A 15692-nucleotide genomic window follows, 5' to 3' on the forward strand; every position below is an offset into this window, starting at 1 on the left:
GAGATACTCAAGGGACAACTGTATACCCAAATGTTACAACACCCTCTGAGAAAGGAAAAAAAAAGTCACTCCATCGATCACAAGCAAGGAAAGAGTTAATCTAAACTCTTTCCCTCCCCACCCTCCCACTCCGACCCCACAAAAGCACCAACACTTTATGATCCCACTGCTGGGGCAGTGGTTCAGAAATAGAAATGTTGTCACATAGTTCAGGGGTACACCGAGTCCAAGAATTGGAACTGAACTGAGAGATACCAATGGACCGTTAACTTATTTAGGGGAGAGTTATCTGAAAGGCATGGAAACCAAGGAGGATGAAAGGGAGAACACGGCTCATTTTGGAAGCAGTTGAAACAGAAGCATGCTTATCACCCTTACATTAAGTGCAGAAAGACTACAGGGCGTCCATCCCTCTGAGTTCTCACTGTACTTTGCTAGCACCACCAAGGGTGACATGGGGTGAAATTCACCCCCCCCCCCAGGCCAGAATAAAGGAAATAGGGGAAGGGACTCTACTGAACCATATTCTGGAGATAGTGCTCTATTTTCTTCAAGCCCCATTCCAAGGGGTTGGTCACAATCTGGGCCCAGCATACCAGAGACCACTTTCACTGCTACAATCACCTCCACAAACTTCAAGGTTGACCAGGAATATTCTCTTAATCACACAGTCGATGCACCAAATCAGATTTGCAAGGCGGTGCTGAGAGGCATTCTCAATGCCTCTCCCCCCCCCCCCTTAAATTATCTTCCTCTGGACTGCCAAAGTCAGGGCTTCTGTGTTCTTCCAAAAGCAGTGTGTGATTTTTTTTAAAAAAAATTCAGTCTAGCTTTGGGTGGCCCAGATAGGGTAGAATAGTTTAAATATTTTTCCTGCCCCCAAGCCTTTGGGGTGGGAAAGAAATCCAGTGAATGCATGAAACAAACCAACAAGGCTTTCTGCTGCACCAGTATTATGAAATTACCCTTCGTGTCATCCAGTCCTGCTCTCTCCCAGAAATGGTCTGCTGTCTGTTCAGATTTGATAACTGAATCTGGATTCCCCATCCTTCTGCTAGCTTTTACTAGAGAAACCAAAAGCTTATGCAATGTAGGTTTATGCATGGCCCCCATTTGCTAACAGAAATAGTACTTGTAAGTTGCTCCGACTCAAGCCAAGCTGACCTGTTGCGCTTGAAAACATTCGAAGGCTACTGCACAAAAAGGGACAGCGCTCTTTCTCACCTCTTCCCGAGTTCACTGCGCCCTGTTGTTCCAGATGGAAGGATCCTCTTTTCCTTTGGGACCTGCCAAGGGTGGGGGAGAAAGAAACATAGCCTGTATAACAGGGGGCCATACTTCTGGGTTGGCCCTGAACTGCCAAAATCTGTTGATCCATTTGTTGGAGGGACTATGCTTTAATTTCTGCCTTCTTCTCACTACCAGTACTCACTAATTTGCCCCCTACCCCCCCCATATACTCAGAGCAACTCCCACCACTCCCATGCCAGAAAAGGTGTCTAAAGAAAGGGCGGTAGCCCTCAAGCTGGGTTCTTACATCCCAATGAGATTAGGGGGCTTGTTGTAAACAACCACGCATTGACTTGGTTTGCAGCTAACAACAACCCTAAGTATGGATTGTTGTTGAATTGTGGGTTGTCATTATGTGCGAACCCTGTACTATTGTTTAACTAAGGATTGTTAATCAACAACAACTCAGGAAGAGAACCCATGGTTTGTTGTTGGGTTGTGAACTCTGAGTTGTTCATGGTTAATAACCCATAGTCAAACCATAGTGCTTGGTTTGCACGTAATGACAACCCACAATTCAACAACCCACAATTCAATGACAATCCATACTCAACTCATACTCTGGGTGGTCGTTACGTGCGAACCAGGTCACCTTCACCTGAGGTGTGAAGTTGTCTTTATCCTTAGGCAGGATGTTAGGGTCAACCACGTGACCTTGGGATAAGAACACTCGCCCTGAGGTAATTCAGTCACATTCATGGATGCTTAATTTGTGAAAAACATGAAGGGTGACAGCAAATATTAAGTCATTCTATGGCCTGAAGTTGTTATGCTGGCGGCTTTTCATACCATGTAATAGTCATAGAGGAGACTTAGGGCAGCCACGCCGTCGTCATCTCCGTTAACCCTCATCATAGCCTTGGTTGCTGCTGTCAAGGGGTTCTCTAGGTAGCTCTTCCAAGCTTCATCTTCATTCATATAGGAGTATTTCTGGAAGCCCATCCCATCGTTCTTCAGAAGGCGCACAGACCTGAAACTGAGTGGAAAGAGGAAGGGGGAATGTTGATTGCCAGGACGTTTCCAGGGGAAGTTTAATCAGGGGTGCGCGTTCTTGAATCGTGGGTTGTTATATGGAAACCCTGCACTATGGTTTAACTATGGGTTGTTACCTACAAATAGCCCAGAGTTCAAAACCCAACAACAAACCATGGGTTCTCTTCCTGGGTTGTCAGTGATTTAACAACCCATTGTTAAACCAATGTGCAGGGTTCACATGTAACGACAACCCATACTTCGGGTTGTCATTACATGCAAACCAGGCCTGTGTGTGAGAAGCTCCAGAGGGTGGGCAGGTAGAGGGGTCCCCAACTAACAGAGCAGCTATTCTCACTTTGGGAGCTTTCAGGGGGAGGGTTCCCAGTGCTATCAATTAGAGGGCACTGTGCAGCTATTCCAGCTTTTTCGCTGTAATGCCTTTGTCTGCAGTAAGACAAAAGAAGTGATGCGAACACATGGGAAGGTTACGAATGGATGGCGACGATGTCTGGACCCCCCATAAAATACAGTGAATGAGGCAGGGCAGTAACACAATGAAAGCCTCATTTGGAAGCACCCTTTTTATGGAATACCCAAACAGGCCATCAGAGTCAGCAGGAAAGAAGCCTCAGTTTGCACAAACCACCTCTTCTGAGTTTGGGGGACACACTGAGGGTGCCTTGCCTGGAGGCCCCCCAAATCCAGCTCTTTGTATATGTGATTGGCTCTTGGCAGGACTGGAATGAGAAACTCAGAGGTCTGTGCACAACTGCCTTGTGTGGCGTGCCACTGGAGCTACATTTTGGAGCATGTCGCTAGGCAGTAAAAGGTTTCCAGGTTCTAGAGTGACTCTGCCCATCCCAGCTGGCCATTGGCTCCCCTCAACAGGAAAGGACTCTAAGACTTCCTGTTCTGGCTTGGATTTTGTCTGTGCAATGTAGACTTTACTGCCTCTTTGCTTGTTCTCTAGTTCTGACCCCCTGGTGAGCTGGCCACCCATGAATCCCTAAAAAAGAAGAAATGCATCACACACACAAAAAGAGGACAAAAGAGGATGGCAATTTGCATAAAATTAATATATGCTAGTTGGTACTTAAATGTTAATAACGTCTAAATTTGCATCTAAACAGAAATACGTCTCACCATAGTGTGGAAGACTGTGACCAGGTGACCTCTGTGCCTGCCTGTTTGGGTGCTCACTGTGGATGGGCTACAGTTCTTATGGTTCTTTATCATTAAACCGGAATTGGACAGGTCAGCCCTTAAAAGTGAGGACTGCCCTCTGTAAAAGAGGGCACATGGACACCCTACTTGGTTTCTGACTCCCACTCAGTAAGTAGCTATGGCTCAGCACTGACTCTCTCTCTAACTTATTTGCATCGTAGTTATAAGGTACAATCTGTATAATCACAACAGCCTCATCATGCAGTTGTTAATCTTAGATATGAATAAAACCTTGGAACAGCTCCTCAAAAATATTATGAAATGCAAGAGAGGGGGTGGGGAATCTATGAGAACTGAGTAAGCTAACACATCTGGGCTTGTTTCCCCCTTGCCTTTTGTTTGCCGAATGTTCAGCTGATTATTTGGCTTCTGGGATTTACACCGTATCCCACCCCAAAGGTGTGGGATACAACTGTAGTGAATCAAAAACCCCCAGAAGGTATAAAATATTTGTTCAAATACAATTTGTATTTGAACAATTTGAACAACACATATATTCAAGCTTTGAAAAAGCCTTTAACAAGAAGAAATACACTGAATAGATAACCTGCCTTCAGCAGTGTGTGGTCTGATAACCTCCTGTTTGGACTACTACAATATGTCATTTGTGGGGCTGCCTCTGAAGATGGTCTGGAAATGTCAGCTGGTGCAGAATATGGCAACGCAAGTTTTAAATGGGATGAGGCGTTATGGCCATATAACACCAGTTCTCTCTCCCCTTCACTGGTTTAAGATTAGTTTCTGGGCCCAATTCAACGTGCTGGTTTTGACCTGTAAAGCTTGGGGTCTTTGGGGGTCTCAGTATTTAAAGAACTCCTGTTCCCATATGTACCTACCCATTCTTTAAGATCAACAGAGGCCCTTTCTGAATGCCCCTTCAGTTTGAAGCATGGAGGATGGCCATAAGTACGACAGCTTTTTTTAGTGGTGGCCCCTGATAGCAGAACACTTTTCTAGAGAGGACCACCTGGCACCCACATTAACATTCTTTCGCTGCCAGGCAAAGATGTCTCTGTTCTTTCAGGCCTCTTAAACACCTTTTATTGTTACTGAACATCACACAAGCTTGTCATTAACAATTCTGCCTCTGCTTTTGTGGTAGTTGTATTGTCTGAGCCTTATGAGATTGTTTTTAGCTCTTAGTTCTTAATGTGACTCGTTGGTACTATTTTTTACTCCCTGTTCTGATTTTAGCTTTGGATTTTAGTGTGACGTTTTGATTGTATTTATGGATATTAAGGTCTGAATACTGTACATCTCCCAGATAACTATGTTATAGTCAATTTTTTTTTTTTAAACAGACAGGCAGCATAGAAATATTTTAATATAAAAATAAAACAAAGCATTCCCTATGGGACAGTTGCTGAGGGGCTAACTTCATGTTTCATGCAGATACCAGTGTTCCCAAACCACTTTGGGAGGGGTCAATGTGGAATAGAGAAGCAGGTGGGGAGGTCTGCTGATCACAAACTCAACCCAAGTCGATCCACCCAGAAGTCGCTTTCTTAAAAACAAAACAAAAAACAACTGTTACTTGTTTTTAGTGTGTTATTAGGGCCTGCAAAATCATCTTAGGCAATCTTACCCACAACTCCTTTTTCAAATAGAATAACTATGGCTATAATACTTCGGTTCTGCAGAGACCTGTGCGACCTACGATTGAGTTTTTGCTTCTGTCCTCCCTCACAGACCTTGTGCCAAACAAACCAGAGCCAGTTTGTGGCTGAAACAGTGAAGAGTCTATAGTGTTGGATTTGGGCAATCCCCAGACACCCTATGGAGCCATGAAATTCACTGGGTGTTCTGGGCCAACAGATACTCTCCCCGCCTAGCTTACTTCATGGTTTTTTTGTGATGATAAAGGCGGCGGCGGGGGGGGGGGGGGAGACGCCGTGGAGCTTGTATTTTCAGTGCAGCTGATGAGGAAGAGGACAGAGCTGCAGAACAAATACAGAGCTACGTTGCCAGAGGGGACAGAGACAAATATATCCTTGCCAAGCCTTACCCTTGGGTACTTGTGCACTCTTTAAGCGGCACCATGGCCTCAGGGGCAAGAGTTTTTCTCAGATCATTGTCGACTCCGCCATCCAGGAATCAAAGGGCAGCTATGATTATTTGCTAATAACAGTCATGAACTAAGGAACAGGCATTTTAATAAGTCTAGTTTGATTATATGGGCTGGGACGATTCCCACTGCCCACCCCCCAGCCATCTTTTTATATGAGCTTGCAGAAACCCCCCCAAATGAGGCATGATTGCGAGGGACACCATTGGTACAAATTATTTATGTATTTATTACATTTACATCCGGCTTTTTTCTTCTTGCAAGGAACCCAGGGCGGATTACATGGTCGTGCTCCTCTCCATTTTATCCTCACAACAGCCCTTTGAGGCAGGTTAGGCTGAGAGTCAGTGACTGGCCCGAAGCCACCCAGTGAGCTTCATGGCCGAGTGGGGGCTTGAACCTGGATCTCCTGAGTCCCAGTCCAGCACTCTAACCACTACACCACCCTGGCTCTGTAGATACTGGAGATAAAAGGGGATATGCATCACCTCTCCCTCCCAAGAGGACCACAATAAAGTTTGCATATGTTAATTAATATGTATACATGAAAATTTAGAAATAATAATTTAAATAGAAATGCACTCCATCTCACCATAGTGGGGAAGACTGTGACCAGGTGACCTGTGTGCCTGCCTCTTCAGCCTGCTGTCTGGGTGCTACCTGTGGACGGGCAACAGGTCTTGTGGCTCTATCTTTAAACCAGAATTGAACAGGAGAGCCCTTGTAATAGAGGACAGTCCTCTGTTAAAGACGTCACATACATTTCTATATGTGCATCGATATCTATAAGTTAGCATATGCAAACTTTATTATGGTCCTCTTTTTTGAAGGGGGAATAATGCATTTCCTCTTTTTTTGGTGATTCACAAGTGGTCACCCTACAGCAGTGGCCCCCATGAGCATCCAAGAAGCCATTTGTGGCTAGTGTGGTTTTTTGGGGACAAGGAGCATCTCAGTGCTCAGCTCTCCATTGGCGTGTCAAGTGATCAGCGTACCGACAACAGTAGGAACCTCATACAGCCCGAACAGTGAGCAGCAAAGTGCTCGAGTTGAAATAAATGCAGATGCTTCAACTCGAATAGCTTCCATTAATAAATGAGCCCTATCTGGGCATGCGCAGAACATGGGGGGAAAGCCAGCTCACCTGCCTTGCCCTGCGCTATGAGTGGCAGATCTAGTCAGGCCTTTACAATATCCCATGAAGCCATGTTGACTGCAACAGCAGAGACAGCCAGGGGGCACCAAGCCAGAAACCGTCCATACACCCGCGCCGCAATCCAGATGGCTCAAGTAACCTAGCCAGGCACCGGCCATTTCCTCGTACGCAACACCAGATCCACCCCAAGTTTCCTCTGCCACGAAGGCTTCAGACCTCAGCAGAACCACCTATTTCTGAAAGTGCCTCTAATCAACAAGGACCCCAAGAGCTGCCAGCTGACCAGGAAAAAAACTGCCTGACATGATCCTATGCCTTTAAGAGCAGCTCAATCTGCAGAAATCAGCAGCCAGCACTTCTTTTGCAGCAACTAATGTCTGCAAATGAAGCTGTTGTTAAAAGCACAGGAGGCAGGACCTGTAAAAAAAACACAACAAAGTTAGCAATCCTACAGCAACCACGACAACCCCCACCCCCAAATTGCACATGGAGGCTTCATCAAAAAAGGCTTTAAACGTTTTTTTTTTAATGGTCATTTGCTGTTATACTCTTGACCACGAAAGCAAAACATCTGATCTTCTGTCTTTCCAAAGACAAAATTCCGTTAAGAATTCACCCAACAGTTCTTCCCCTGCCCTAACTGTGGCCATCAGAAGAAAGGAGGAAAAATCCAACCCGGCTTTCCAAGGGCAAAAAGTTCCAGAGTTCGGTTTGCTCCTTTTATCTCCTTGCACACACACAATCTGCCCCCACACCCCACCGCCTCTCCCCCTGGGACATGGCACTAATGCTAGTTAGTTTCACTCTCTGCGTAAAAACTCTTTAACAGGTGGGTTTTTTGTGCTTTTTTTTGGTCCTTTTTTTTGGGTGCGAGTTTCGTTGTCTTTAAAATTTTCTCACGCAGCCCTCCCTCCCTGTCAGTGCCGCCCCGACTGTCTCCAAGAAGCACACGTTAGGATGACTCAGGTTTCACCACTGTCGACGCTGTTTAATCCTGTTCAGACAAGAACCTTCAGCCAGACTGAATCCAAAACATTCACATGAAAAGAAGCAGGGAATGGGGAGAAGAGCCGGCACTGGGCCGTTCACCCCAGGCATGGGCTCGCTTCAGCCATGCGTGGTCTACTCTTTCCCCTGCCTCTTATTTCTTTAATTAGACCCCCAGTGGTCTACTGGTGTGTCTTTTCATTGCCAACGCTGAGAGCACATAGCATCTCTCAACAGACATAGCATAACTAATCTGCACTAAGTGATCCTCAGCAGGCCCTGTTGCTCCTACGAAGTCTTATTTAAGAACGTTTGGGTCTTAAGAGCTTCCAGCAGCGCAGTTCTTTATTTTATTTATTTATTATTGCATTTGTATCCCACCTCTCTGGAACTCGAGATGGCTACATGGGATTCCCAGGCGGTTTCCCCTCCAAGCACCGACCTGACCTAGACCTACTTAGCTTCAGCAAGGGGGCTGCCTCTTGGGCCTTCAGACCGTGCCATAGATAATTTCAGACTCTGGACTTAATGGTTGGATGGGTGCCCCCTTCTTTAGATGGTAATATGTAGGACTTCAAAATGTGTTTAGCCAGCCCAGCTGAGTTGGGGAGTCCTCCTTTGGCTGTGTGGGACCCTGGACATCTGCCCCAAAGTCCTGACCTAACAGCGGATGAAGGTCACACCCTCCAACACTTCACAGCTGAAAACAGAGGCATACATGTGATTATAGGTATTTATGTGATATACAAGATTCATTGACCACACAATCTTGGCACATTGCTGAAGGCTACCAACCTTCCTTCTGCATGCTGTATTTATTTACTTAAAATATGACTGGGTTCACACAACTCGCTAACCCACATGCTGAGGCTGTTCACACAACACACTAACCCTCACAGTGTGGGTTTGTGTTGTGTGAACAGCCTCAGCATGTGGGTTAGCGAGTTGTGTGAACCCAGTCATATTTTAAGTAAATAAATACAGCATGCAGAAGGAAGGTTGGTAGCCTTCAGCAATGCACCAAGATTGTGTGGTCAGTGAATCTTGTATATCACATAAATACCTATGTGGGTTGTTTTGAACCGTGCGTTGTTTGCTGAACCATAGGTTAGTGTGTTGTCTGAACACAGCACGTTTTCTGCAGCGTGGGTTATCATGTTGTCTGAATGCAGCCGGGGGGCTTGTTAACCACCCTGAACAACCCACCAACAAACCATTGGTTCTCAAGGTGGCTTGTTGGAGAAAATAAGCCGTACTGCATAGTTAACAAGCCACTCTGGCTGTGTTCAGACAACACACTAACCCACGGTTCAACAAACAACCCACACTCAACCACTGAGTGTGGTTTAGCGTGTTATGTGAACAGCCCTTGAGTGTGGGTTGTTGTTGAACTATGGATTGTTTGTTGAACTGTGGGTTAGTGTGTTGTCTGAACCCAGTACATTTTCTGCAGGGTGGCTTATTAACCATGCAGAGTGGCTTATTTTTCCTTGAACAAGCCAACTTGAGAACTCATGGTTTGTTGTTGCGCTGTTCAGGGTGGTTAACGAGACACATAAGACACACAGTGTGGTTAACAAGCCAACCTGTGCAAAATGTCCTGGGTTCAGACAACATGCTAACCCATGGTTCAACAACAACCCACACTCAACCCCTGAGTGTGGGTTAGTGTGTTGTGTGAACACCCCCAATTATTTTTTAAAGGCCAGAGAAAAAGCCATTTTCCAAGGTGGTAAATATGATTTGAGAATGGTAGGGTCTGGGACCTAAATCAGCCTTTAAGTGTGAAGTAATGCAGTGAGTGTTGGACTAGGACCAGGAGACCCAGGTTCAAATCCCCACTCAGCCATGAAGTTCACTGGTTGAATAAGCCCACTCCCTCTCACAAAGCCAAAACCTACCTCACAGGGTTGTTGCAAGGATAAAAGGAAGGGGGAACCTCATATCTGTGCCCTTAGTTCCTTGGAAATAAATATATAAATTGGCATGCTAGACTAGCACCCAAAAGAGGTAAAGCTGTCAGGTTTGCTCTGAAACCCTTCAGTATAAAGATATGGCAAGATAGTTTTTACACTATAGAATGTATCCTGTTCGTTCAAGCAGAGCAGAGCTGCGGTGTTGAAGGGAGGAAATCTTATCTATAACATACAAGTTATGAACTTCGGCTGCAATCCTTGCCTGAAAGTAAGTCCCACTGAAGGCTTACTTCTGACTGCCCGCCAGGATGGCTCTGTGTTACATCCAGTATCGGAGGCAGGGTGCCTCTGTGTGCCAGTGGCTGGGGAACCTGAGCAGCAGGGTGCTCTCGCCTCACGTCCTGCTCATGGGCTTCCCATTGGGGCTTCTGACCAGCCACTGTGAGAACAGAATGCTGGACTAGAAGGGCCTTTGGTTTGATCCAGCACAGCTCGTCTGATGTCCTTATGAGTAGCCATGTATAGGACTGAGCTGTTAGTTTTATAAATTAGTAGACTGACAGCTTGCAGCCAAAAGATTGGTTACTTAAAACCGATATGTGAACTCCTGCAGCCACAAACGTCCTTCCTCTTGGCTCATTCTCTGTCCCAGTTTTGTTTGCCCTTCTCAGGCCTTCTTCCCCTTCCCTCACTCCTCTGGACCAGTCCCTCTTTCCATAACTTTCCCTTCCCACCCTTCTGCCTTCTCCTTTCCTAGGCCCCCGTTTCCTTTGCCTCTTCCTTCTTAGGAGAAAAGCAGCTCAAGCAACAGTAGTCGGATCTCCTTCAGCCTCCCCGCCCCACCCCCGGACTTTGGCAGCAGTTGGCTTTTCAGGTGCCCCAAGGCACAGCCTCCCCGCCATCCCTGCAAGCATAAAACCCCCCATAGCCACAAGATCCTCATCATCCCTGAAGGAGGCATATTGCACAGTCAGGCTGGCCTCTGTACTAGGCCTACCCCAAATTTCATAATGGTTATTTTATTTATGTTGTCATTTAGAATACCTATCTCCTGCTTTTCAGCAAAATGCTAATACAGAATAAAATGTATATGGCTTCACTTGTTGTTTGTAAACCTCCCCCAGAGGCCTTGGCTCTAAGCATTAATACACCCCCTCCCAATCTTTAAAATGTGAATAAAAACAATCCAGAGTTCTGTGACAGGGACAAATCAGTTAAGGGCTGAATATTCAAAGGGTTATAAAATGATTTAAGTACCAAGGGGATTCTTCCTCCAATTCCACCCACCCACCCACCCACCCAGCAACTGCCCAATTTAGCATCTCAACCCTTTCAAGTCTGAAACAGGTAGTGGAGGGATGAGCCCCAGGTAAGGCCCCCAAATCCTCTTTAAGAAGGGTTCCCATCTCACCTCCCTTGGGCACTATTTGTCATGCTAACCTTGCCTTCTCTGTCTGTGGGCAATTCTGTTAGGGAAAACAAACTTTCTTTCTTTCACAAGCTTGTTCTCTTTTGTGCAGCTGTCAGACTAAAAGGGGCGACTGAAACAGGGGGAAGGTGGGGCGGGGTGGGAAATCCACAAGTTGTAAACACAGACACCAGACAAGACAGCCTTTCTTTCTTCCTGCTTGGGGAGAGAGAGATGCACCATCTGAAGTCAAGTATAAAGTGATACCCGCCAGTGAGTGGTGCACCAAGAGCAGAACTATGGTCCAGGACATCCAGGGCCCCGCTCAGAAGAATGTACAAGAGGGCCCCCAAATGCAGCAGGGCTGGTTTATCACATATGAAGTAAAGGACCCAAGACAGGGCCTTTCCAGTGGCCGCTCCCAGGTTGTGGAACTCCCTCCCAAGGGAGGCTAGGTTTGCTCCCCCTCTGCCGTCCTTCCACTGGCAGGCAAAGAAGGCTTTTAGCCTGTAAGTGGGCCTGTCGGGTTGGGTGCTGTTTTTATTTTGTATTCTGCAATTGTTAGGGTTTTACTGTATTTTACTGTATTTTATTGTTTTAATCCATTTTAATTATGCTTGTAAGCCTCCTTGAGTGCCATTTTTTGGTAGAAAGGTGGGGTACAAATCAAATCAAATCAATAAAATAATACACATTAGCATCCTAATCGCACCCCCCCCCCCCGTCACTCCATCCAGAATCTAAAATTACCTAAGGGCACCTTCACTGCCTACCTCCTCTTGAACAACAACAGCAGCAAGAAGGGGGGGGGGGAGCAGGACCAAAAGAACCTGCATGACTGTTAAGAATCTTAACTTTGAGGCCCTTCTCTGGAGTCCCATGCCATCAGAAGACAAGCCAGTGATGACCAGGCAAAGGGCCCAATGAAAACCATTTTATTTGCCCAGGCCTTTTGGTTTTTCAATCTTTAAGCTTTTTTTTTTTTAGCTTGTGGAATTGTTTTATTGCTGCTCTGCTGGGTTACTGTAGGATTTTTAAAGTTTATTTTAAAAGTGTGTATACTGTTTTAATTTATTGCCTTCCTTTTTCCTCTACTCCCCTTCCCTTGTGTGCCTTGTCTTTTTAGTTTGTAAGCCTGATGGCAGGGCCAGTCTCTCCTTTTAAATTTATTATTCATGATTATGATGATAATGAGGAGGACGACGACAACAACAACAACTGCACTGGAGGTTTTGTCAAATGGAAGGGTGGGATATTAATTTAAAAAAACAAAAACTAAAATGAAAAGTCCCTTTCAGGTGACTGTCAAGGGTCAATGGAAATGGGGCACGGGGAGGGGGTTGCCCCACGCACTGGCCCCACCCCAACCGCCCCACAGTCATCAGAACCTGTATACAGAAAGGCCTACAGGTTTAGGACAGTCAAAAAGCAGCATTTATTCACACAAACACAGCGTTAACTTATGGAGCTCACTGTTGCAAGGCACAGTGGTGGTCACTAGTTGAGAGGGCTTTAAGAAGGCAGTACTACAGAAGTAGGGAACCCGTGGCCCTCCAGATATTGCTGGACTCCAATTCCCATGAATCTAAACCAGCATGGACAATGGTCAGGGATGACAGGAGTTGTGGCCCTCCAAGGGTTGTCAGACTACGCATTTGGTGGCCCTCCAAGGGTTGTCAGACTACGCATTTGAAGTCCGCATTTGGCCCACGGGCCGGAAGTTTCCGCTTCTGTTATAGGGAGTCATGGTTGGATGCATCCATGCAACACAACTCCTCAGAGAGGGTCAGCCCTAGGGCTGAATTCAGTTTCAGAGAAATGGCATGCCAGTGCTGGGTGGAGACAAAGGAAAAAGGGGCAGGGCTAAAAAAGATCAAACCCACCAACATCATTTAGCTTAAATTTCTTATTGCCAGTAAGTGATCCTTAGGAGAGGCATGTCAACCTTTACGAGGGGGAGAATGGGCAAAAGCTAGAAAACCACCAAATGACCAGCAGTTGGGGGGATGGGGCATGGCAGAAAAAGAGATGTGGCCAGAAAAAGGGTGTGGCCATCGGGGAACCCCAGAGGGATGGATTGGGACCACGACCCAGTAGGGCCCAAGTCTCCCTGTCCCTGCTCTAGCTTTTTGGAGGGCCTTGGCTCCACTCTATTGAACTCCAACACTGCCTGTAACCCCAGACCCAACACTAAGAGCAGATGTATGCCTCACCCAACAGTTCCCTTGCTTATCAAGAAATATGATTCATAATAGCCTTCTAGACACGTCTTCAGCATTGTGCTAGAGAGACAGTCAAGGGGCTAGACCTCAAGGGAAAATGTTTACCCTTTTTCTACTCTGCACCTATTTGTGTGGAAAGGCACACGTCTGCAAACAATCTCTTCTCCCCCAGATGTCTTGCTGATATTCCTGTCTCTTCCTTACATCCTGTTCCAGTGGTAATAGCACATGGTTGCTTATCATGGCCAGAAAGGAAACCAAGACACACAGAATCCATGCATTTTACACAAACTTACACACTGCCTTGTATAGCCTTCCCCAACCTGGTGCGCTCCAGATATTTTAGACTACCCTTGCCCATGCTGGCTGGGGCTGATGGGAGTTGAAGTCCAAAACATCTGGAGAACGCTGGCCTGGCATCTTTCCTAGGGCAAAAGAGAAATCCTTTAAAATTTAAGCGTTTGTCCCCAGTGCACACCTGAAAACCTGCCTTCCCTTAAGGATTACCTCTGTGGATTCCAACTTCTGGATTTGAGCTGCATTTGTTCAAATGAGCACCAGCCAATCTACACAACAACAAAAAGGCAGGCAGTCTTTAATGAGGTGATGCTCCAAGACTGTGTAAACGCAAAGGGCAGATGCAGAAAAAGAGCCGGCGGATTCCAACCTCAGGTCTGGGGCTGCCCAGGCAGTTCCATCGCCACAAATTGGAGTATACCAGGCAAATCAAAACAGAGGGTCCAGGCAAAAGGTACAGAAGGAAGGATATGGAGAAAAATGATCCCTGCCTCCTCCAGTGGATACTGGTGACTCCGACGTCAGTGGGGCGGTGAATCCACTCTGGGTTTCAGTCGGAACCACTCAGAACACTAAAATTACCTAGGGTACTTTCAATAGGAATACCTATACTTGAAGTACATATCATTCCCTGGTGAAGCACCTTGGATAGCTCCTTTAGAGTTCTGGCTGAAACCCAGAGCGGATTCATTGCCCCACTGACATCGGAGCCACCAGCCTCCACTGGCTTCCTCTCCAATCTCCCTCTTGGTGTGTATTTTGGCATCAAGGCTGGGCCTGGTCGGGCATCTGCCGAGGGCCCACACCCCAGCAGGGGCTCACTGACAAGAGCCCCCTGGATCTGCTCCTCCTCTTCCCCATGGCAGCCTGGTGTTCCCCTGCCTCTCGCTCTGGCCCAGGCAGCGGAGGTGGTGAGAAGGCGGAGCAGGAGATGCCTCGGCCTGCCGGCTCTCTGCCTGTCAGGCCAGCCAGAGGTAGCAATGAGGAGACAGAGCAGCTGCCTTTTCGTTTTTACTCTAGAGTAGGTGCAGGGCCTCCAATCCTGATCTTAAAAGCCCCCCTAGCCCCGCAAATAAGGGCCCAGTCCAGATCGAGGGCCCTGCACCTACCCTAGAGTAAAAATGAGAAGAAGACAGAGCTGTTAGACACACATTTCAAGTAATGTCTGTTTTGGCCCTTAGCTGACTCAGACATGGTCAGAGAGTTGTCTTGTCACGGCAACTGCAACACACCTCTTCCTCCTCTTCCACTCCCCCAAAATGGCCAGCCAGGGCCTCAAGCGTGGTAGCAGCAACAGGAATCATGGATGCACTTCGCGGCGGGCTATGCGCCTATGGTATCTATCCACCAACAGGCTAGATGCACAGATATCCGTTCTGCCCAATGGCTGGGCCACCTCTCACACTCCCTGCGCCGACAACCTCCCCACCTAGAATTCAGCAGGGAGACTTGAGGGAAACAGCTTGAATCTCACTGGACGAATCATTTCCCAATGATGTCCCAAGGGCTTAGCCCGGCAAGAAAGGGGCGGATTTCACAGTTCAGGTAAGTTTGTTTGTTTATTTGTTTATTTATTTATTTCATCTCTATACCGCCCAATAACTGAAGCTCTCTGGATGGCTCACAAAAATTAAAACCAAAAAGCACACAGTAAAACAATACAAAATATAAAAGCATTAAAACCACAATACAACCAGAATAAAACCTAGCAGCAATGCAGAGATTTACAGATTTAAAACAGCAGACTTAAAAGACTAGAAAGCTAAAATGCCTGGGAAAATAAAAAAGGTCTTCACCTGGCACCAGAAGGAATACAAGGTAGGTGCCAGGCGAACCTCACTAGGGAGCTCATTCCACAGCTGGGGTGCCACAGCAGAAGAGGCCCTCCTCCTAGTAGCCACCCGGGTCACTTCCTCTGGCAGAGGCTCACGGAGAGGGACGGGTAGTTGTGTCCCCTTCACTTCTTTGCAAACCTTGGTTTATTGCTTCTGGGTTTGGTGGGGGTTTTTTTTGGTTTTTAAAATTATTTTTCCATTAAACACATAAACAAAACTTTTAACAGTACTTTAGAGTACAAGAGCTTATTATATATATATATATATATATATATTATACAGAGAGCTTCTGCTATTGGGTGGTATAGAAATGAAAT

The 15692-nt window shown here is 46.5% G+C and overlaps 1 protein-coding gene across 1 annotated transcript in view; it reads right to left on the bottom strand.

Moving 5' to 3' along the window:
- GRHL3 (grainyhead like transcription factor 3) overlaps positions 1-15692 on the bottom strand; it is a 114308-nt gene that overhangs the window by 39244 nt on the left and 59372 nt on the right. Inside the window, exons 6-7 of the mRNA XM_084816355.1 lie at positions 2080-2266; positions 1225-1286 (exon numbers count right to left, since the gene is read on the bottom strand). Of these exons, the coding sequence (XP_084672481.1) occupies positions 1225-1286; positions 2080-2266 (249 nt within the window). The remainder of the gene's footprint in view (positions 1-1224; positions 1287-2079; positions 2267-15692) is intronic.

Source organism: Heloderma suspectum, chromosome 10 (genome assembly GCF_057233095.1).
Source record: "Heloderma suspectum isolate Gila_16-S chromosome 10, 16-S_ref, whole genome shotgun sequence".
Taxonomy (NCBI): Eukaryota; Metazoa; Chordata; class Lepidosauria; order Squamata; family Helodermatidae; genus Heloderma; species Heloderma suspectum.